A 23900-nucleotide genomic window follows, 5' to 3' on the forward strand; every position below is an offset into this window, starting at 1 on the left:
CCCACTCTGACTGCCCTGGCTCAATGCTATGGAATTCTGGGAATTGCAGTTGGTTGTGGCACCAAAGTGGGACCAAAGTGGATTATTTCTGCAATGTGGATGCAGCCTTACTTGTAAAGCCGACATTCCCACCTTCCAACATACATCAGGTCCAGACAAGTATATTATCGCTCTATTAAAACCTTCCCACCCAACACAAGTATATTTATTTTTCAAAGAACTTGCTCATTCATTTGCAAAAAGCCCCTTTCAGTGACTTATCATCATACCATATAATCCTTATATATTATATATCTGAGGAAATAGGCCCAAGTCTAGGAAAGCTCACGCTGCCACCTGGCAAGGTCCTACAAGATCCCTTTGCAGCTGTAGATATATACACTTATATATCTATCTATACATACTATTATTACATTAACACTATGCATAACAAAATACATTCGCTTTTCTCCAAAATAAAACTGCATCCTCATTTCAAACAATAATTTTATTTTATACCTTTGTTTTCTATACTTTGTAGCAAATCTTTTATAATTTTCTTTTTTCTCTTTTTTGCTGAATTGACTTTATAATAAACTTTCTTAAATTACATTTGTTGTCTTTTAAAATCAAGGCTCTTTTGAAGACTTCCCCGCCCGCCCGCCCCTCCCTCCCCGCGAAACCCTTTAGGCTGTGTGTTTATTGTACTTTCCTTGAACAATTTAGGTTAATGTATACGCCCCCCTCCTTTTTTTGTTTCTTCTTCTCCCCTTGTGATCGATACTGTAGGATGATCAGGAATCTTATGGTGATGGTGGAACAGGTCGAAACCAAGAGAAGAGGGGGGAGGCCTCTTTTTTACCCCTAAAAAGAAAGAAAAGGAAGGAGACTGAAAAAAAGAAAGAGAGAGAGGAAGGAAGGAAGGAAGGAAGGAAGGAAGGAAGGAAGGAAGGAAGGAAGGAGAGATGAGAGGTAAGGAAAAAAGAAAGAAAGGAGACAGGAGAGAGAGAGAGAGAGGGAGGGAGGGAAGGAAGGAAGGAAGGAAGGAAGGAAGGAAGGAGGGAAGGAAGGAGGGAAGGAAGGAAGGAAGGGGAGAGAGAAAGGATGAAGCAAAGAAGGAAGGAAGGAAGGAGAGAAAGAGGAAGGAGGGGAGGAAGGAAGAAGGGAAGGGAGGAAGGAAGGAAAGAAGGAAAGAAAGAGAGAGAGGGAAGGAAGGAAGGAAGGAAGGAAGGAAGGAAGGAAGGAAGGAAGGAAGGAGAGATGAGAGGGAAATAAAAAAGGAAGAAAGGGGACAGGAGAGAGGGGGAGGGAAGGAAGGAAGGGGAGAGAGAGAGGATGAAGCAAAGAAGGAAGGAAGGAGAGAGAGAGAGGAAGGAGGAGAGGAAGGAAGAAGGGAAGGGAGGAAGGAAGGAAAGAAGAAAAGAAAGAGAGAGGAGGAAGGAAGGAAGGAAGGAAGGAAGGAGAGAGAGAGAGAGAGAGAGAGGACGGAGGGAGGGAGGGAGGGAAGAGAGAGAGAAAAGGGATGGAAGGAAAGAAAGAAAGAGAAAGAGGAGGAAGCAAGGAAGGAAGGAAGAAAAGAAAGAAAGGAAAAGAAAGAAAAGGCAGTGACATTTGAAAAGATGCCTTGACAGTTAAGTAAAGCTCAACTCTCAGCAAACTTAGCAGCATTCATCGGGTCGACATTTCTTCGTTTTCTCCTCTCTTGTCTCTCTTTCTCTCTGGCGTTGCTGTTTCCTTGTTTGGTTTCCTTTTCCCCAGCCCTCTTTCCATTTGTCCTTCTCTTCCTCTGTCCCTCCTTTTCCCTCCTTCCAGGACTGGAGGAGGAGGAGGAGGAGGAAGAAGAAGAAGTCGTGTCTCTTTTGTGTCTCTGGAATGGAATGGCTGAAAAAACGCGTCGGGGAAAAAACAAAAAGGAAAACGGTGTGAAAACGAAAACGTCCCGAGAGTCCCTTGGAGGAAAGAGGATCTCGAGTCCGGCATCCACCCTGGAAGAGAGCCAGGCTTCCCTGGGCCTTGGGGGGTCCTTCCCTCTCCTCTTCCTGGGCCTCCTCCTTGCCTTCCTCCTCTCCTCCTTCTCCCTTCCCTCTTTCCTGGCGGTCGAAAGAGCCCCTCCTCGCCTGGCCGACAATAGGCCCGTTAATAGCATTCTTCATGAGTATTATTATTATTTATTACTATTATTATTACCTATGCACGCCTCTTTTTTATTAGTAGCAGTATTACTAGTAGTAGGAGTCGTCGTAGTAGTATTCGGTGGTGGCTGGAAGCCTTTCCTGAGATTTCTTTTGCACACTCACGCACTCACGCACAGAAAGAGGAGGAGGAGGAGGAGGAAGAGAAGGAGGAAGGCTCCAAAGGACCTTGGTCTGGACAGAGGCATCAAGCTGAGGTCCGGTCTTGGCTGTTGGCGTTTGGCAAAGCATCATCATCCGAGGCAAAAGGAAGGAAGGAGGGAATGAAGAAGGAGGGGATGAAAAAGAAAGAGAGAAAGAGAGAGATCGGTGGCGTGGTGTTGGGTGGCCAGTGAGTCAGTCCTCTCTTCTCTTCCCTCCTGGAGTCCTTCCTTCCGACGGGCCGCACCTCCGTTTGTGTGGTTGCGTGGTTGTGTGGCTGTGGTTCCAATCCACCCCAAGAGGAGCCGACTTGTCCTCCTTTGGTTGGTGGAGGCCCAGGAGAGAAGAGGGAGGCCCAGGTGGACGCGTGTCGGCGGTGATCGTGGGAAGCAGGCGGCGGCTGCTCGCTAGAAGGCCAGCCAAGTGGCCAAGGCGGCCGAGAGGGCCAGGGCCAGCCCCCCCAAAGAGGCCAGCCCTGCCACCGAAGAGGAGGCCCCCTTGCTCTTCCCGCACAGGACAAAGAGGTTGCCCTCGTAGTCGAGCTTTTTGGACTTCTCTTTCAGCTTCTCCCAGACGTCGGCCACCCCTTCCTGCTGGCAATCTGTCAGGGCGATGAGGGTGCAGGCATGGAAGTCGTCCCAATACCTAGTGGGCAGAGAAGAGGAGGAGGAGGAGGAGGCAACAGGGTCAGCATGGAGCACACCTACTTCATCCCCACCACCCACCCACCCTTGCATCATAGCCCCCTTGGACTCCGCTGGAACTGCCAAGGATCAAGGCTATAGACCTGTAGTAGTCAACTTACCTTCCCAGTGTGGATACTTTGGCACTCATAAAGGCACCATCCATGAGCCAGAGGGTAGCAATAGCAATAGCAAGTACATTTCTATACTGCTTATCAGTGCACTTAAATCACTCCCTAAGCAGTTTACAACAAGCCTGAGTCAATCCTGAGCCCCCTGACTGAGATTGAACTCACAACCTTATGGTTTGTGAGTGAGTGGCTGCAGTACAGGCATTGAACCACTGTGCCACCAGGGCAGCATCTACAGACTAAAAATGTGGCCTCAGTTTAGTCACTCTCCCAAGCAGAGATGGGAAACATGTGGCCCTCCAGGTGTTGCTGGAATGCAGCTCCATGATCTTTCACCTGTGCTGGTTAGAACCACAGTTTAACAATGCCCAGAAGGCTACAGTTGACCATCTCCACACTTGTTTTATTTCTTCACATCTTGGGGGTTTCTCCTTTAGTCTGTTGATGCTACCCTCTCACTCATGGATGGTGCTTTTATGACTACATAAGTATCCACACTTGGAGAATAAGCTGACTACAGGTATATTCTTCCCCAATCTGGTGCCCTCCAGAGGTGTTGGATCACAGCTCCCACCATATCTGGCTGACTGGTAATCATGAGAGTTGGAGTCCAAGATGTCTGGAGGGTCCCAGGCTGAGGAAGTCTGATACAGTTTCAGTATTCATTTGGTTAATCAGGTCAATCACTTACAAACATTCAATTGAACTGAGGTCCTCCTTAATCAGGCAGCAGACAATAGATATATAGACATGCAGGTAGATAGATGGATAATACAAGTGCTTATATAAATCCCAGATGACAAGCATTGGAGGAGCAATAGCTAGTACCCCAGAGGACAGGATCAAAATTCAAAATGACTTTAATAGATTAGAAAGCTGGGCCAAAGCTAACAAAATGAATTTCAACACAGAGAAATGTAAGGTACTGCACTTAGGTAAAAAATAAAATGAAATGAAATGCACAGATATAGGATGGGGGACACCTGGCTGAATGAAACTACATGTGAAAAGGATCTAGGAGTCCTAGTAGACTACAAGTTGAACATGAGTCAACAGTGTGGTGCAGCACATAAAAATGCCAATGCGATTCTAGGCTGCATCAATAGAAGTATAGTGTCTAGAATCTAGATCAAGGGAAGTAATAGTGCCACTTTATTCTGCCTTGATCAGGCCTCACTTGAAATACCATGTACAGTTCTGGACACCACAATTCAAAAAGGATTTTGAGAAGCTGAAGCATGTTCAGAGGAGGGCAACCAAAATGGTAAAAGGTCTAGAAACCATGCCCTATGAGGAGAGACTTGGGGAGCTGGGTTTGTTTAGCTTGAAGAAGAGAAGGTTAAGAGGTGATATGATAGCCCTGTTTAAATATTTGAAGGGATATCATATTGAGGAGGGAGTAAGCTTGTTTTCTGTTGCTCCAGAGAACAGGACCTGGAACAGTGGATTCAAGCTACAGGAAAAGAGATTCCACCTCAACATTAGGAGGAACTCCCTGACATTGAGAGCTGTTTGTCAGTGTAACACATTCCCTCAGAGAGTGGTGGAGTCTCTTTCTTTGGAGGGCTTTAAATATAGGCTGCATGGCCATCTGTTGGGAGTGCTTTGATGGTGAGTTCCTGCATGGCAGGGGGTTGGACTGGATGGCCTATGAATCTATTATTTTTCGTATTCTTGTGAACAAAACAAATGCCCCCTTGAAGATGACATCTCCCAGGCAGTGATTCCTAAACGTCGATCCTCCATGTATTTTGGACTTCAGCTCCCAAAATTCCTGACTATTGGACAAGTTGGCTGGAGTTTCTGGCAGCTGTAGTCCAAAACATCTGGAGGACCAGAGTTTGGGAACCACTGAGCATGTGTGTGCTATCTAAAAACAAAACAATAAATACTGGGTTGTTGGTTTTTTTTACATACAACTGAGAGAGCCATCAGTTGATTCACTAAAATTAATATTATTTATCAATTATTTGTGTGTGTTGCCTGTTGGCTTATGGCAACTCCATGAATTTTATATGGTTTCTTAGGTAAGGAATACTCAGAGGTGATTTTGCCAGTTCCTTTCTCCGCAAAATCACCTCGCATTTGTTGGGGGTCTCCCATCCAAGGACTAACCATAGCTGTTTCTGCTTAACTTCTAAGATCAGACAGGCTCTGGTGCCTTTAGAGTATTTAGGCCCTAATCAATTATTCACTGAGCAAAAAGCAAACAAACAAATAAACAAATGGCTTTGCAGGCCATCTGTTGGACACTCCAGAGTTCAGCCTTGCCCAACATGGTAGGATTTCATTCAACAAGACTCATACCCCCAGATAAGTGTGCCTTCCAGACATGCTATCTTCCATCATTCCCAGCCAATATGGTCACTAGCCAAGTGACTGGAGATGATGGACTGATATATCTTGAAGTCACCAGCTGGGACAGACTGTCAACAGAATGCAGATCCTGGGAACATGACTTTTAAAGACTGCAACAGTTATTCTGGCCAATGGTGGTGATGACTGGGGGATTCTGGATGTCATAATCTGAAAAAGATAATTTTCCTGAGATTTATTTTTCATCCTAGCCCAAGAACAACCCTGCTGGATTAGAGCATTGCTCCATAGTTTAACATCCGGTTTCCCACAGCAGCCAACCAGCAGCCTGTAGGAAGCCTACAAATAGGAGGCAAAGTCAAGAGCCTTTTCATAGTGTTTTGGCCCGCCAACTGATATTTAGAGGTGTACAGGCTCTGATCTATTGGGTGGCACAGGAAATCTCATGACCACTTGCCATGAATCATATCTTTCATGGGGTTATTTTAAACAGAGTCACTTCCCAACTAACATGGAAATCACCAACCATTACCGCTCTCAATGAAAAAAGGTCTGGGGGTAGTGTTTGCTCAATTATCACATAAGTTGCAAATGCCAGTGTTCACAAAATATACCTAAACTTGTAGTTCCACAGTCCAGGTGCTATTAGTTGTTTGGCTGCCTGATCAGTTTATGACAGACATAAGTATAAACAATGCTTGGAAGGAACCTTATGTATAAATACTGCTACTTATTTTCTGGCAGCATTATAGTGGGGATGGGAAACATTTGACAATCCAAATGTTTTGATCCACAACTTTTCCATCAGTCCTACCCAGCATGGATAATGGTAAGGAACAGTAGGAGCTGCAGCCTAAAACATTTGGAGGGCTAAAGGTTCCCCCTCACTGAAGACACATGCCAAGTTTTCCATATTTATTAACATTTGTGTGTGTGCACACCTTCAAGTCACCTGTCCATTTATGATGACCCCATGAATTTCCTCAGGTTTTCTTAGCAAAGGAATACTCAGAGATGGTTTTGCCAGTTCCTTCCTCTGGACCATAGCCTATACAGCACCTGGTGTTCATTGGCAGTCTGCCATTGTTTTAACTCTATCTGCTTTTAGAGTGGTGCTATCAAGTCCTTTGCTCTCTCCTGATTGATGCTGGCTACTCTTTCATGAATCTCCTTCAGCTTTATCTGAATGTAGATCCTGGAGCATGAGCCTTTAAGCACACTTAACTTGGAAGCCAATGCTAAGTCAGTGGAAACATCTTCCAAGCCCATTATTTCAGCACTAGGATGAAAATGAAACAGCTGCAGCAACTGGGGCCTATAGTTTTCTGTTTGTAATATAATGCTTAGAAACTTAGGCCCCATACAAATGGGCCAAAATAAAGCTGCTTCGGGTCACTTTGGAGGTATGCTGTTTAAATGATGCATGCGTCCTAAGAGTCCCGAAGCCTCACCAAAGCCATGATCTAGTCCTAAGGACTGGAACACAGCTTTGGCACAACTTCCCGACTCTTAGGATGCATGCATCATTTAAACAGCATATCTCCAAAGTGATTTGAAACAGCTTTATTTTGGCCTGTCTGTATGGCGCCTTAGTTAAGGGTGAACGTGTTTATTTTGAAGTGCAGATGATTCTCATGATGGTCCCCAAAACCATATCTAAAACAAGGTTTTTAAAAAGAAGGGCATTTGTGTTGTATGTATATTGACAAATCAGCTCTAACTGTTTCAGCTTTCACCACAAGTAGGGCTTTTGTAAAGCTAATGTATCTTAACTGCTAATTCCAGATCAGGCTACTCTCCAAATAATTTGAATAACAACAAAGATAATACACAAGAATATATTGTTGCTGGGAAAATCCATTTTCTCTAGGTTACTCTGAGCATTTTTGGAGAGCCAGCATGGTGTAGTGGTGTGAGCCTTGGAGTAAAGCAAACTCTGGAGACCAGGGTTCAGATCCCCATTCAGTGACCTTGGGTGACCTTGAGCAAGTCACATTCTCTCAACCTCAGAGGAAGGCAAAAGCAAATCTTATCAAGAGAGCCTTGTGATAGGGTTGCCTTAAGGTCACCACAGGCCAGAAATAACTTCAAGGGACACAACAACTGCAGATGACAGGAAGCAAGGTGTGTGTGTGTGTGTGTGTGTGTGTGTGTGTGTGAGAGAGAGAGAGAGAGAGAGAGAGAGAGAGAGAGAGAGAGCCTTCATTGTTAAAGCATACTTCAACCTTGTGAGTTCTGGCTCCACTTTTCCTTAGCAGTGTAGCCTCTTTCAGACTGTGGAGAGAGATCTCCAGAGGACCTTTATAGCAGGCTATTTTGCTGAGCCTGATGAAGGTTGATGATTAGGATTTTACAGTGCTGCTGGTTCTTCTTTTGGTTGTCAATGTGAAGAATGTGATCTTTTAAAACTGTAATCTGCCTCCAGTGCTGGCAAAATACAAATTTTTTTCATGCATGAAGGTAAATTATGAATACTTGTCCTTGCTGACATGGACTCAAGGACAGACATGAACCTGACTTCACCATAGCTCAGCCCCAGAACTTTATTTTCATTTCCAAAATTGGTCCTTGGGAACATGACACTGATATGCATGTTTGAACATGTGCAGCAAGAGTGGGCAGCTCTGGAATCTGGAGGGCCACTCTTTAAGATCCCCAGGAGATTCTGAAGAATCACAGTGTGTCATCACAGCCATAATTTTGGACAATTGGATCTAATAACATGCTACTTTGAAGCTGTTGTGGGTGGATGTGGCTGTTTTGTGGCAGGAAGCACCCCAGAACAGCAGGTAATAGTCCTCCTTATAGGGTTTTTGATCACATGAATACATATTTTGCGGGTAAAATTAGGTGATATAAGGGCCTTTTAGGGGAAGTCACAAGTCCAAAAGGTGCTTGGAAGGTCCTGTGGATTGCCTGTGAGGCCCATCAAGGGCCATGTGTAGTCCATGGGCTGCAAAATTCCCACTTCTGCTGCACAAAGTTCTTTGCTACTACCATTGGTACCACCATCTGGCATGCTGACAGAACATTCTGTGATGTCTGATCTCGTGAGATCCTGCAAATTGTCGATGATGACCCACAGACTCTTTCCCTGAGCTGTCCTCTTTTCACAGTCCTGTGTAAATGCCTGTGTGACACTTTCAGGACTGGCCCTGCCATGAAGAAGACTGAAGGTGTTGTCATAGACAGCTAATTTGGAGTTTCAAAATTAATTCATTAGGAGCAATTAATTAGACACTTAACTGTTGTTGTATGTTTACTGCCAGGGAGGAGGGGAACCACCTGTTGCATTTGATGCCTCTGGTGGCCAGACGACCTGCATTGGCTATGATGTGTGTGTGTGTGTGTGTGTGCGAGAGAGAGAGAGAGAGAGAGAGAGAGAGAGAGACTACAGTCAGGCCTCCATATTTGAGGACTTGACCTTTGCTGCTTTGATTATTTGTGGATTTTATTAATATGTTATCTCTAGTCCTCAGTGTGACTCTGCCAGACATTGACCACAGAGCTATACTGGAGGATGTAGAGATTCCTAGAGAAAAGGCTTCTCTACTCATTTGTAGATCCTCCAGTGTGATTCTGAGGTCAACCTCTGGTGGAAGTGGACTAAAGTGGAGAACTTAGAGATTCCTAGATAGCTGTTCTCTCAGGTAGTGTGTGTGTGTGTGTGTGTGTGTGTGTGTGTGTGTGTGTGTAATTTGCTGTTTTCCCAGTTTCAGAGGGTGCCCTGTGCCCCTAACCTCAATGAATGTAGAGGGCCCACTGTATTTGCTTTTGCACCTCAGACAGCAAACAGTCTTTGGCCTTTTGATTCTGTAATAATTACTTATTTACAAGAATATTTGTAGACCACTTTTGATTCAGCAGTAATGAATATTTATCAGGAATATGTGTAGGCCAGCTTGTATTCCTGACCTGTGCTGGGCTGACCAGCTCCCCTTTCTAGAATGGAAACCACTTTCATTTGTTGTCATCCTCACAACTCCCACCTTGTTCCAACTTTCTTATGGAGAGGTTTCCCCAGATTAGCACCGAAGACTAACCCAAGCAGGGATCTAGGAGGATAGACTACCTAATTGCTCTGGACCTGCAACTTCATTTCCATTCACAAAGGATTTGTAATTTGAATTGACATCCTCACATACCAATGGCATATATATGTCTGTGCCTGGCTTCAACTCCACTAAATGCACCTGAGGAAGTGTATTTCTTTCAGTTAGTCTCAAAGGTGCTACAAGATCTCTTTTGCTTGCATTTACATCGCTCCTACCTCTGGATTCAGAACTGGAAGAAGTGGGGTTAGTCTCGAAGGTGCTACAAGATCCCTCTACATACTATTATACTATTATTGTTGTTGTTGATGATGATGTTGTTATCAATAGCCAGAGTGTCATAGTGGTTTGAGTGTTGGACTATGAGACCAGGGGACTCTGGAGTCCAGAGAGGGAGCCTGGTGTAAGTGATTGGAGGGCTGGAGTAGTAGGACTCTGGAGGCCAGTGTTTGAATCCTGGCTTGGCCATGGAAACCCACTGGGTGGCCTTAGGCAAGTCACACTGTCTCAGCTTCAGGGGAAACATGCTCTGAAGCCTTAGGGTTTCCATAGTCAGCAGTGACTTGAAGGCACACAAGCACAAGAGCTTGAAGTAGTGATGACAGTGGCAGCAATCACAGAAGGCCCTCTGCTGGGTGCCTAACCCTTTGGGTGCCTGGAAAGAGCCTGGTGGCGGTGCTCCAGCTGGGGATTTATGAACCCTTGCCGAAGTCGGACGCTGGCTTGCCTTTTGTCATAAATAATGAGGCTGGGAGCTGGAGAAGAGGGCGCCTCTCCGGCTGTATTTCTGCCGTAATTGCATCTCCCCAAGGAAGGCTAAATCTCTCCTGAGTTTGAGCTGCTCTCAATATGAACGCAGGCTGGAAGGACAGAGAAGGAAAGAGGGAAAGGAAAAGCAGCAGCAGCAGCAGGAGGAATAAATACACTTGCCAGGGATTTTGACCAGGTGGATCAGATCTCCTCCACACACACCCAAAAGGAAGGACAAGCCACTGCCCCAAAGGTGAGACATCCCAGAAAAATGGTGGAGATGACCCAAGCCAAGCTCAGATCCCTCGCAGAGAGGTAAAGGTGTGTTTTCAAGTCCTGCTCGAAACTGGAGGCCAAGGGCCACATCAAAGCTCAAAACAGTCATCCAAATTTAAAACAAGATCATGCTTCTTTGCAATGCTCAGGATGGAGGGCCTTATGGGATTCCTCCAGGAGAGAAGGTTGAAATGTCCTGGGAAAGGTGACAGGGTGACCAGATGTCTTCACACACAAGGAGGACACAAATGGAGCTCCAGCCCCTCATTAGAAAGATCAAGGCGTACTTCTCAGTGATGTTCCGAATGGAGGACATTTTGGAATCCCTCCCGGACAAAGCGTGTGTCCGGGAAAAGGAGGACGTTTCCTTCTAGCGCAAGGAAGGCGCCTCGCAATCTTTGCAGCTGACCAGTTTTATGATCCCGACAGGACCTTCTTTTCAATGTTCCCTTTCCTTCTTCTGGAGGAAAAGAGGGAGGTTTCCAGCCCTCTTGGGGGGGGGGGAGGTGAGGTAGAGGAGGAGTTGCACCCACGCATTGCATGGAGCAGATGATCATCCTCAAGGCAGATGGTGAGCAACACACGGGGCCTCGCGCACCCTCCTGCAGTTCTGGGGGAGAAGTCCCAGCATGGTTTGGGGATGCATCCACACTGCAGCAGTCATCTGTTTTGACCCTGCTTTAACTGCCAGGTCTCAAGGCTATGGAATTCTGGGGATTGCAGTTTGTAGTGGCACCAGAGCTCCCAGAATGCCATAGCCTTGAGAACTGGCAGTTAAAGCGTGGTCAAAACGGATGATGGCTGCAGTGTGGATGCAGCTACTGTCTCTTGGAGGAAAAAGCAATCTGGTAGCAACACCAGGGATTAAAAGGAAAACTCCTCAGAAGCTTCTAACTAATTTTTACATCATGATTTCCCCCCTCCTTTTAGTATATCGTCAAGACTGTATTATATGAGTGTGTTTTATAGTATTGCATTTTAACTGTTGGTTTTATGTGTTTTCTTTTCTTTCTTTTTTTCTTTTCTTTCCAATTGTGTTTTGTATTTTGTATTCTTTTCCGCCTTGAGGAGATGCGGGAAAGAAATAATAATGATAATGATAATTATTCACTACCTTTAATTCTAGTGAATAATAGGAAGAGTATTCATATAATAATAATAATAATAATAATAATAATAATACCACCTGCAGTTCTCGTGAATAGTAGTAAGGTTATTCAAACAACAATAATAAAGAAATAATAATAACTATGCCTTCAATTCTAGTGACTAGTAGGAATGGTATTCAAACAACAATATAAAAGAAATAATAATAATAATAATAACAACAACAACAATGCCTTCAATTCTAGTGACTAGTAGGAATGGTATTCAAACAACAATAAACAGCAATAATAATCATAATAATACCACCTTCAGTTCTAGTCAATATTAGGAAGGGTATTCAAACAACAATAATAAAATAATAATGATAATAATAATGCCTTCAGTTCTAGTGAATAGTAGGAAGGGTATTGAAACAACAATAATAAAGAAGCAACAACAATAACAACCATCATAATACCACCTTCAGTTCTAGTGAAATGTATGATGGGTATTCCAACAATAATAATAAAGAAATCATCAACATCATCATACCTTCAGTTTTAGTGAATAAGATGAAGGGCATTTGAACAATAACTACAGCAATAATAATACCATCACCTTCAGTTCTAGTGAATGGTATGAAGGATATTCAAACAATTATTATTATTATTATTATTATTATTAAATGGCAAGCTATGCTTGCGCTCACAAGGAGGGCAGCTTGGGCGAATGGAAGGAGTGAGATGGATCCATTTGGTATTTCACATGCAAAAAGACATGCAAAAAGAATAATTTTGAAAGACCATGCCACTTTCCAGAAGGAAGGAGGAGGAGAAGGAGAGGAAGTGGAAGTGGAGGAAGAGGTACTCCATCTATTTCTGCAACTGGGTTCCAAGGACAGAGATTGCAACAGGACTGACTTTGGAGGAGCGAATGGGGCTCCTACTCATTCAATCTGATTTAGGCCTAAGGCCCATCCATGCTCCCAGCCTCATTCTTCTCACCATTCCAGTATTTCGATTCAAATTGAAAGGCGGCAGCCGGATCTTAAACCTGGACTTGTCCCTTTGCTTTCCACAGAATTCATGCCAAAAGCGAGTCAGTTTTAATTTCCAGCCTGACACAAACCCCTCTGATCCTATGCAGCAGAGTATTTAGTTTTCTGAGCTTAAGTCTTCGTTTGTGGAGTGCCTTCAAGAGAAGCCAGTTCCCTTTGGTGGTTTGGAAGGCTTTTGCAGTGCGATTATTAGAAGCTTGCTTCCAAAGCAATAAATGGAGAAGATCTGGCTGCATTGGGTTAAAATACTAGCTTTCTCACATAGATTTGCTTACTATTTGTTTGCAGTTCAACCTGCTTTCAAACTTAGGGCATTTAGTCCGAACTGGGTGGATGGAAAGCCTGTAAACTGTTTCAGGATTTAGACTTTGGATGAGCCAGGTCCTTTTAGGAGAAACACAGAGACTTGCCTCCAAACCTAAATGGGCTTTTCTGTTTTGTGGCTTGCAGGATGGTTGTTCAATGGTTTTAATGCACAATGTTTGATTTGCAAATGGCTAGTCAGAGTAAGGCCCTTGCAATGTGGGAGCAGAGCTGAGTTCAAATCCCAGCCCTATTACCAGAATGAGTTTTAAAATTCAAACCAGGCTAGGTCAAATCAAACCTACAACTCCATGGCGATCACAACGCTAACCAAAGGCACTGGAATCGTAGCCTCCAACAACACAATGCAATATTTCACCTTTGAAAGCCAAAAATATTTAAAAAACAACAACATTATCTCATAATAATTTCCATTATTGGGGAATAAATGGGATCAGTTGGATAGCTTGACGTGTTAAAGGCCTGAGAAGGAAAAATGGAGCCTTAAAAAATCTCTCCAATTAAAAACTACCTATTAAAAAACACGGAGGGATAATATCATTTTTGCCAAGGTCAGTTGAGGAACGCATTTGCACCATAAATGGATTGCCTATTAGGTAATAATAATAATAATAATAATAATAATAATAATAGGCCAACAAATTGGGAGAAGAACCCCCAGTCAATGCATCAGAAAAAGCTAGAAGGCATCTTGTGTTATTTTGACTGGGGATTCGTTGCTGTTGTTGTGTGCCTTCTTTCCTTCTGACTTAGAGAGACCCAAAGGAAAAGCTATCATGGTTTGTTTTGTTTTGTTTTGTTTCTGGCAGCCTTTGTTCAGAAAGGGTTTGCCATAGCCTTCCTCTGAAGCTGAGAGAGTGTGACTTGCCAAAGGTCACCCATTAGGTTTCCATGGTATTCTAGTGTCCTAGTCCAGCACTGAAGCCACTCACGTCACACTGGCTCTCTGACTGGGAATTCCCCCCATTTTCTGAATAATAATAATAATAATAATAATGACACCTTCAGTTCTAGTGAATAATATTAAGGTATTCAAACATTAGGTATTAGGACTGGGAATTGCTCCATTTTCTTAATAATTGCAATAATAATAAGACCTTCAAATCTAGTGAAGAATATGAAGATGAAACAATGGTTATGTCTCTCCATTTTCTGAATAATAATAACTAATAATACCTTCAGTTTTAGTGAATAATATAAAGGGTATTCAAACAATAAATATGTCCTCCCATTTTAATAATAATAATAATAATAATACATCCCGTTCCAGTGAATAATATAAAGGGTATTCAATATAATAGGTATGTTCCCACATTTTCTGAATAATAGTAATAATAATAATACCTTCAACTCTAGAGAAGAATATGAAGGGTATTCAAAAATGGGTATGTCCCCCCATTTTCTGAATAATAATAATAATAATAATACCTTTAATTCTAGTGAATAATATGAAGGATATTCAAGCAATAGGCATGTCCCCATAATAGTAATAATAATAATTTATAATAATAATACCTTCAATTCTAGTGAAGAATATGAAGGATATTCAAACAATAGGTATGTTTTAATATTTTCTGAATAATAATAATAATGACAATAATAATAGTAATAGTTCTAGTGAAGAATATGAAGGGTATGTCCCCTCATTTTCTGAATAATAATAATAATAATAATAATAATAATGCCTTCAGTTTTAGTGGGTAATATGTAGGGTATTCAAACAACAATTATGTCCCGCCATTTTCTTGATGATGATGATGATGATGATGCCTTCAGTTTTAGTGGATAATATGTAGAGTGTTCAAACAACCGGCCTGTTAAGCTTTGCATAATGATGCTTAGCTTAGCATTTCAAATTAATGAAGATCAATCCAGGCTACTTTGAGCTGGTAGTTTTTAAACTGGGCGGAAGGGTTCAAACACCAGCGGCTCCCAGTCAGAAGCCAAGCAGAAGGCTATTTTCGAGGTGTACGTGACACACACATTGCCCCTTCGCAAAAGCAACTCTGCAACCCCCCTCTGAAGATATTTGCCAAGGAAGGCACACAAAGGCACACAATAACAGCAACAGCAACAAGAAGGACAGTAGTTGGGATGGGAGGGATGGAAGCCCCAATGCCCAGTGAGAGAGATTAGCCAGGAAAGAGGCGAGCCTACCGGCAGATCGTCTCCAGGTTCTTCTTGTCGTCCAGGTCCTGCGGGTAGTTGGCGATGTTGTGGCCCATCTTGAGCACACAGTCCGAGAAGCCCTTAAAGACCGCATCGCACTTCCCCGCCGCTCTGACCGCCTGCACCAGGGACGCTGGGGACAGATCAGCACCACGTCAGATGGACAGCTCCCGGCCCAGAGCAGGGCCAGCTCAGCCTCAGCCCCACAGAGGCCCCCAGCCCCATGAATGCCCCCCCAGCCCCACAGAGGCCCCCAGCCCATAAATGCCCACCCAGCCTCACAGAGGCCCCCAGCCCCATTAATTCCCCTTTTGCCCCACAAAGGCTAGCAAACAGACCCACCAAGACCTCCCTGACCCCCTGAAGAGCACTGCATTGGATAGGAGATGTGTGTTTGTGTAGGCTCCCCAAACACACAGACACACAGATATTATGGGACACTTCAAGAAGAATTGTGATTTAGGGAGCATGTGAGACACACACATACACACACACACCATAATATATACGTGTTTTAATGTGTGTATAACACACACATATATATTATGAGACATTTCAAGAAGAACTGTGATTTAGGGGGAGATATATATATATATATATATATATATATATATGCCATATGCTCCCCAAATAAGTAAGCAAGTGAATGAAACACAGACGGAAACACACAATTGCACCACACAATAATAGTAATGTGGAGCTGTATGGTGTGTGTATGTGTGTGTTTGTGTGTGTGTGTGTCATGTGCTCCTAAAATCACAGGCAGCTCAAACTGTCTTTGGTTGTTCTTGAAATGTTCCATAATAATTATATACATATACATATATATATGGGGAGCATAAACTATTTAATCCGCAACTCAAACCATCTTTGGTTCTTCTTAAAGGGGTGCCATAATAATAATTGCATATCTATGGGGAGCATAAGCTATTTACACCCCAAATTACAGACATCTTAAGCCGTCTTTGGTTCTTCTTGAAGAGTATAATAATAATAATAATAATAATTATTATTATTATTATTATTATTGGGGAGCATAAGCTATTTACTCCCCAAATCACAGACAGCTCAAACCATGTTTGGTTCTTTTGAAGGATCAAATAATAATAATAATAATAATAATAATAATAATAATAATAAATGGGGAGCATAAGCTATTTGCTCCTCAAATCACAGATACCTCAAACTGTCTTTGGTTCTTCTTGAAGTATCCAATAATAATTATAATAATAAATATGGGGAACAACCTATTTGATCTCCAAATCACAGACAAACCAAACTGCCTTGGCTTCTTCTTGAAGTGTCCCATCATAATAATAATTATATATAGGGAGCATCACCCTAAATCACAGGCGGCTCAAACCATCTTTGGTTCTTCTTGAAAGGCCCGGTAAATAAATAAGCAAGCAAGCATCCATTATGAAGCCTCGCCCTCCCTCCAGTCCATCTGCCTGGGTCCAGGCCTCGGAGGTAGAGAGGAACTGCTGGACCTCTTACCCTTTCCCTCCACCACTCTCTTCTCCTTCTGTGTCATGTCTTTTTAGATTGTAAGCCCGAGGGCAGGGAACCGTCTAACTAAAAAGATTGCATGTACAGCGCTGTGTAAATTTACAGTGCTTCATAAATAAAGGTTAATAATAATAATAATAATAATAATAATAATAATAAGCAACATTGAACACACACACACACACACAACCACAGAGACCATTGCACAAAGGAATCGTTTGGGTTCCTTAAGGTTTTCCTTTCCTTTTCGTAATATCTGATCATTTTTAAACAAACGAACAAAAAAACCCCAAGTGCAATTCCTAAGAAAAAGACCCACAGATAAGTTTCCAGAGATCTTTCATTGCTGCGGGGATTAACCCTTCCAGGGACTGCAGCAATCTGCCCAGGAAGGCGCTTGGACACGGATTTAAATGATGCTGATTAAAAGGAAGAAGAGGAGGAAGAGGGAGGAGAAAAATACTGCTGGGAATTTGGGACTAGAAACCACCAGGCTTAGATATAATAGACAGCCTTTCCTTCTATAGGTTGTTTCCCGAAATAAACCAAGCAAACACCCACACACACTGGGTTGTGTTTTCCCCCCCTTATTCTTGCGTTACATTCCCTTTTTGTTAGGACTCGGTACCCAAAGATCCGCCCATTTGGGGCAGGATATGCGATGCGATGCCCTGAAGGCGAAGGGAGGGGGGCTCCTTACTCTCATGTAAATCTGTGCCTTACATGATGAATCGAAGAAGAAGAAGAAGGGATGGCTTGTCTTTTGGGTTTTTCATTCTACTCCACCCCCAATAGCCCCCCAAAAGCTGTTACAGAAAGATACTAAAACACATCTCAGAGGCTTCCATTTCATACGGAGACCCTTTACCTACTCCCCGAGTTTCTCCGCCACCCCATCAGCTTCTCCTTCCTTCCTTCCTTCCTTCTTTTCCCTGAATGCCTGTTTTCCCCTTCCTTCCTTCCTCCTCTGCATTCCTGTTTCCTTCCTTCCCTGCTTGTTTTTTCCTTCCTTCCTTCCTTCCTTCCTTCCTTCCTTCCTTCCTTCCCCTGCCTGCCTATTTTTCTCCCTCTCTCCCTCTGCCTATTTTCCTTCCTTACTTCCTTCCTTTCCTTGAATGCCTGTTTTCCTGCCTTCCTTCTTTCTCCTGCCTGCCTATTTTGTTCCCTCACTATGCCCATTTTCCTTCCTTCCTTCCTTCCCCTGCCTGCTCTCCTTTCACTCCTTCTTCCTTCCCTGTCTGTTTTCCCCTTCCTTCCTTCCCTCTCCTGCATGCCTGTTTCCCTTCCTTCCTTCCTTCCTTCCTTCCTTCCTTCCTTCCTTCCCTCTCTCTCTCCCCCCCCCTCTCCTCCCTGCACATCATGGGCCCTGATCCTCCCCTATCCATCTTCCCCCCTCCATCTCTTACATTGTACCCCTCCTTCCCTTCCTCTCTGGAAAATCCGCAGCCAGAGAGCTCCCTTTCGGGGAGGAGCCGGTTCGGTCCCTTTTCTCTTTGAGGACCATCCCCCGCAACCAAGGCCAAGGGGAGGGGGGACTCCCATTAAAAGGGATGCCTTGAATTATACACACACACACACACACACACACACACACGCACACACACACACACCGAGGAGGCATCTCTTCCAGTCGAATGGAAGCCAATGTCAGAAAAACCAAACACCTTAGAGCATCATCGTGGATCTGGTTTGCGACAGGGGGAAAAAAGGAAAAGAAATCCCCCTTTTCTTCCGCGTAAAGAGAACAAGAAAGAGAGAGAGAGAGAAGTCGGGTCATATTTTGAGCCTCTGATTAATCCCCAAATGAGGCCAAATATCCAACCCAGCTCCCATTGCTGGGGCTTTACAGGAGCAAGAGGAAGGAGCTTGATCATTCCTGCTGCAAAATGGAAGGGAATGAGCGACTTGTTGGTTTCATGGATCACTGAGCTAGAGAGCTCCAGCAAAGCCTCCCTGATCTGGCCACCACAACAAGCCTTTCAATAGCAAACGGGGGGAAGACATTGTCCATTCCCTCCCAAATGGCTAATGGTTTTGCCCAGCCCTAGAGACAAGACAAGAAAAGGGGGTGCAATTGAAAAGGATCCCCCTCTCCCTAGAGATTTTCGATGCTTTGGCGATGTGTGTTTCTGCTAGATCAAAGGCGCGGGCGGTGTGTGTATGATCCAATCGCAAAATAAAAGCGATCCTCTTTTGTCGGTGGAGACCCTTTCTCTTTCTCCTCCTCCTTTAGCTCCACCACCTGATCTCTGGTGAGCCGGATTTAGTAACCACCTCCCCATCTTCACGAGCCCCCTCCCCAGCCCGTCAAAACATGCCCAGGCTGCAGACATTTATTGGCTCCCACACTCGCAACCTGCAAACAAATAACAGGCGAGGGAGACGAGCCCAAGAGGAAAGAGGGGCTCCTTTACATACACACACACACACACACACACACACAGAGAGAGAGAGAGAGAGAGAGAGAGAGAGAGAGAGATGGTCCATTTAAAGCTGCCTTTCCAGCCCCACTGTAGGAATAATGCGGCTTGAGAGGGCTTTCAAGCAATGCTACGGAATTCTGGGAATTGTAGTTTGTTGTGGCCCCAGAGGGGAGAAATCATTCCCAGGAAGGGACACAGGAATAGTCACACACACACACACACACACACGTTGCGATTTGTAAAAACGACAACAAAAAACATCAATTTTGGATGGAGTCAAAGAACGGGTTGATGTGAAGCAAGATGTGTGTATGTGTGTGTGTATGAGAGAGATCATCACATCTATTAGATCTGATGATGATAATGATAATGATGATGATAATGAATATACTGGGCTTTTCCGACGCTTCTGCAGAAGAATCCGATCGAGATTCTTCAACCTTTCCCTCTCAAGAAGAACCTTCTTTGCTCCGGAAGGTCAACCGAGAGTGCCCTTTGGAAGGGAAAACACACACACACACAAAACACACACATACACACAATTCTGGCTTCCGAATCAAATCAAGAGGAAATTAGCTAATGTTAATAGCATCAAGATGTTGAGGAACCGATTAGCAAGGCAAATCTTTCGTTGCCTTGCCTAATGTCGGGGGAAGCCAGAGAAACCAAAACCAAGCGGGAAGACAGGATTGTAGAAAGAAGACTGGGGCTGTGTGGGTTTCCCCCACCCCATAAAGTCCTTTTATTAACTCCATCTTGCCTTTCCTTGCTTCCTATGCTTCTCCCCCTCGCCTCCTTCCTGATGCCTCCGAATTGCAGAAATTGCAGCCAAAGGAGGCAAGGATGGACCCATTTCTTTCCAGGATCGCCTGCGAAAAGACACCCGACACACACAAACACAAACACACACGGGTTTTATTGCTCAACAGGGAAATGCCCTCATTTATTTCAAAGAAATTAAACCCCAACATAACCAAAGATGCGCAGAGACACTGACAGGGAGGGAGGGAGAAGCTCTTTTCGGAAAGTCTTTGGATGGTGCAGCAATTCCTGCCAGCCTTTGCCCAATTCTCCTCTCTTCTGCAACCATCGTACTATTACTGCGTTATTCTGGATCACGACACCTTCGCTTTACTCTGCTTTCCCTTCCCGCCATCATCCTAACCATCTCTGCTTCAAAAATACTGCATAGGTTTTGGCCCCTGGAAGATAAAAATCCAGGACCTGAAGATTTGGGACCCAGTGGCTCTTGTTGGAGGGTGATGGCATTTGCACCCCTTTCCAAAGGTCACCCGTTTCGGGCACGTTGGTGCAAGGAAGATCATCTTATTCTGGACCACAACACCACACACACACACACACACACACACACACACACACAAAACACATATGGTCCAAACCAAACCTACAGGGAATGGCCCAATCCCTTGTTAATGGTTTGCATTAAAAAGAAAACAAATGTACACGAGAGAGAGAGAGAGCCATTCAATGGAAACGCTCCTGGCCAAGACCTTGAGAAAGGAGTGGAAAGGGTATCCATTGGAGAAAGGAGAGCTTTGAACCAAGCTGCCAGACCCAAGGTGCCTTTTTGGGGGACCAATTTATTCCCTAGCCTTCAAAATCTTGCTCAGTGCAGCAGCCCAAATGGTGCCAACTTCAAAGTCGCCTTTTTGTGTGTGCAAGGCATGCCCTCTCAACATCCCTTCACCAACCTTGCCCTAAAACAGACCAAACCAGCCCAAGGTGGCACTATTGGGAGCCTTAAGACAGAACCAAACCAAATCCCTAAGCATTTTGTGTTAAAAAAAAGGTGACCTATAAAAAATCTTACATCCTCTTCGTCTCTATTGCTTTCTCTCTTCTCCATCCTTCCTTTTAACCCACAAATCGTCTCAAACCGTTTTTCCTACAATCATTCTCTCTCTCTTTTTTAATTGTAGACTGCAGTTGGGACAGAAACTTCCAACTGCTTAGAATTTCTTTCTTCCATTTTGAGGGGAAATCAGCTCCTCAGATCGTGAAATTCACGATTACATGGGATTTTTCTTTCCCCCTAATTTCCCCCACACCTTTCTTCTCATGAAAAGGGGGTAAATTTAGCTTTGGATAAATAGGATGCTGCGACAGCGACTGGATCTCTCTTTCTGTTGTTTGTGGAGGTAAGCATTGGGGGCAAAGAGAGGCAATGGAGCGATGCAGTTCGGGAAGGGGTCCTTTTGGTGTGCGGGAGGAAGAAAAACCATCCAGGTCTTGGGTTATTTGGATTAAATCGGCAGAGAGAAAGAAGAACGAAGAAAGAAGAGGAAGAAGAAATAGTCATGATTTCTTTTCTTTCTTTCCTTTTTAAAAAGGAGGGGAAAGTGTCCGAGTGATGCTCAGAAAGAGAGAGCACGTCCTGCGGATCCAGGTCCTTACGAATGAATGAAAATGGTTTATTCGCCTTTTAAATAAGGACGGATTTATCTGGAAGGATGCTTTTGCTCTTGCAGGCATGCAGGTTTTGGGTTATATCTCTGGCATAGGTGTGCATCTCTCTCTCTCTCTCTCTCTCTGTATGTGCATATGTGTGTGTGTATAAAATTTATTTCAAGGATTTATATCCCGCCTTTCTCCCATAATGGGATCCTCTGTGTGTGTGTATATATTTATACGTATACATATGTGTGCATATATATATATATATATATAATTTATTTGAAGGATTTATATCCCGCCTTTCTCCCACAATGGGATCTTCTCTTTCTCTCTCTCCATATATACATACATACACACATTTACACAAACAATACACACACCCCTTCCCAGAAAGCCCCATCCTCGACTTACCTAGTTGCACAGCAAGGACCAGAGAAACGTATCTGCCGTTCAACTTAAGTCCCATCCTATATTTAGTAGAACCATTTGCGGCTGCAGATCTTTCGGATCCTTTCCTTCTTTCCTTCTTTCCTTAAAGTGGGGCAGGAGGGAAGGCGAGGGTCTGCTCCACGCCAAGCATTGCCAACAAGTTCCAAGGAAGGCGAGGGACTTTCTTCTTTCTTTCTTTGCCTTTGGGTAATGTGTGTGTATGTGTGTTTGTTTTAAATCACATACACACAGCCCGATGTGGAACAACGTCTGGAGAAGAAGAAGAGGTGGAAAAGCAAAAGCAAAAGAGGGGGGCAGCGATGGCAAGAGAAAGCAGCCAAGGCAAGGCAAGGCAAGGCAGAGCAAGGACTGGCTCTCTCTCTCGGAGGAGAAGGAGGGGCAGAGGAAGGACAGCCCCACGCCCACCGACAGCCCTGACGTGGGGCATCAGGACACCGAAGCATTGGTGCCCCATTTATTTATTTATTTGGAGATATACACACACATATATATAGATGTCTGCACCTTGGCAGAGAGGAACGCCATTTATAGGCATCAGGAACAGCATCCAGGCTGCTCCTCAGGGCTCCAGCCTGGCTAGGAGAAGGACCCACTCCTCTCTTTACACACTCAAACACACAACCCACACATAGACTCCTCGAGGTGTGATCCTGCTTTCTCGGCCGTCCAGAGGTTGTGGGACCCCTCTCCCGACCTCTCTGGCTCCTCCAGGGGGCGCCCTTCCAGGAGGACCACCCGTCCTCCTTTTGCCCAGGACCCGTCCTCCATCCCAGCCTTCCCTCTAGGAGCCCCCCCCCCCCCCAATCTCCTCCATTATTCCTGGAATATCTGCAAGACATTTCGAGCAGGACTGAGGAGAAGCAGGAACTGATCTTTAATAAGGGTGCTTTGAGGCTTTTTTCTTTGGGCACCATGGCCTTCATTTTTCCCCCTAGAAGGTCCTCCACTTTTTGCCATTCTGTGTTTGGAGGAGGCGCTAGGGCTGAGGATGAGAAAGAGAAGAAACTGCAGATCCCAGGAGTTTTTTGGGGGGAGGCACTATAGCTGAGAGTGGTAAAGAGAGAAAACTACACATCCCAGGAGTTTTTTGGGGGGGGAGGCACTAGGGCTGAGAATGGGAAAGAGAGGAAACTGCAGATCCCAGGAGCTTGGAGGAGCGGGGGAGGCTCTGAAGCTGGGAAGTGCAAAGACATAGAGCTGCAAATCCCAGGCGTCCAGGGGGAGCAGACACGTCCTCCATTCCAGCCTTTCTCTCCGGCGGGCAGGCGATGGATCTGAAGTGGTCCCTGGGCAAAGGATGCTCTGGTGCTGCCTTTCATCCTCCCTGCGGAACCGGAGCTTGATATCTAGCCAGGGCAGGGAGGAGGAAGAGGAGCCACGAGGGAAAGGAGGGGAAGCCACGCGTGGGCGATCCACTCTCCTTCTTTGCTCAGGTGGGGAAAGCACGGGGGATCCCCTCCTCCCTCCAAATCCAGCCCCTGCAGTGAGGAAGAGGAGGAGGAGGAGGAGGAGAAGGAGGAGGCTTCTGGGGTCTCCCCTCCCCCACCCTCCCAGGCCATGACGTCACCAACAAATGGAAGTAATATTGGGGAAGGAGGGGGGAGAGGAAAGAGCCAGTTCCTCCCTGCTTTGGTACCTGCCCTGAATTTTAATCCGGCTCAAGGGTCTGCTGCTGCCTGCCTGCCTCTCCTTTTTGGCTCTCTCCTGCCCAGATCTGAGGGAGGGCTTCTCCTTTCTTGTCCCAAGAAGGCAGATTTTTTTTTGGGGGGGGGGGGGATCTACCATCATCTGTGACCAGGCATGTCCTCCTTTTCCAGGAGACCTGTCCTCCATTTCCACTTTCTCTCCAGAGGAGGAATTCTAAAAGGTCCTAACAAGCACGGATTGATACAGTTGGCTCTTCGTCCAGGGATTCATCTAGCCAAGGCTTGAAAAGATAGATAGATA

General features: G+C 44.7%; 1 protein-coding gene across 2 annotated transcripts; it reads right to left on the reverse strand.

The window, feature by feature from the left end:
* Window positions 1–1444: 1444 nt before the first annotated feature.
* Window positions 1445–22305, reverse strand: NRN1 (neuritin 1). Of its 2 annotated transcripts, none has more exons than XM_089516680.1 (3): window positions 16985–17064; window positions 15145–15289; window positions 1445–2957 (listed from the first exon to the last, which is right to left on the reverse strand). In XM_089516680.1, the coding sequence occupies exons 1-3, from the start codon at window positions 17007–17009 to the stop codon at window positions 2720–2722; spliced, it is 408 nt and encodes a 135-aa protein (XP_089372806.1). In that variant the 5' UTR covers window positions 17010–17064; the 3' UTR covers window positions 1445–2719. The 2 variants fall into 2 exon arrangements, with proteins under 2 accessions (XP_089372806.1, XP_089372805.1); XM_089516679.1 differs by lacking the exon at window positions 16985–17064 and adding an exon at window positions 21915–22305 and having other exon boundaries at window positions 1447–2957.
* Window positions 22306–23900: the final 1595 nt, after the last annotated feature.

The sequence above is a fragment of the Sceloporus occidentalis genome, unplaced genomic scaffold (assembly GCF_023333645.1).
Source record: "Sceloporus occidentalis isolate IW3139 unplaced genomic scaffold, rSceOcc1.0.p SCAF_3, whole genome shotgun sequence".
Classification (NCBI taxonomy): domain Eukaryota; kingdom Metazoa; phylum Chordata; class Lepidosauria; order Squamata; family Phrynosomatidae; genus Sceloporus; species Sceloporus occidentalis.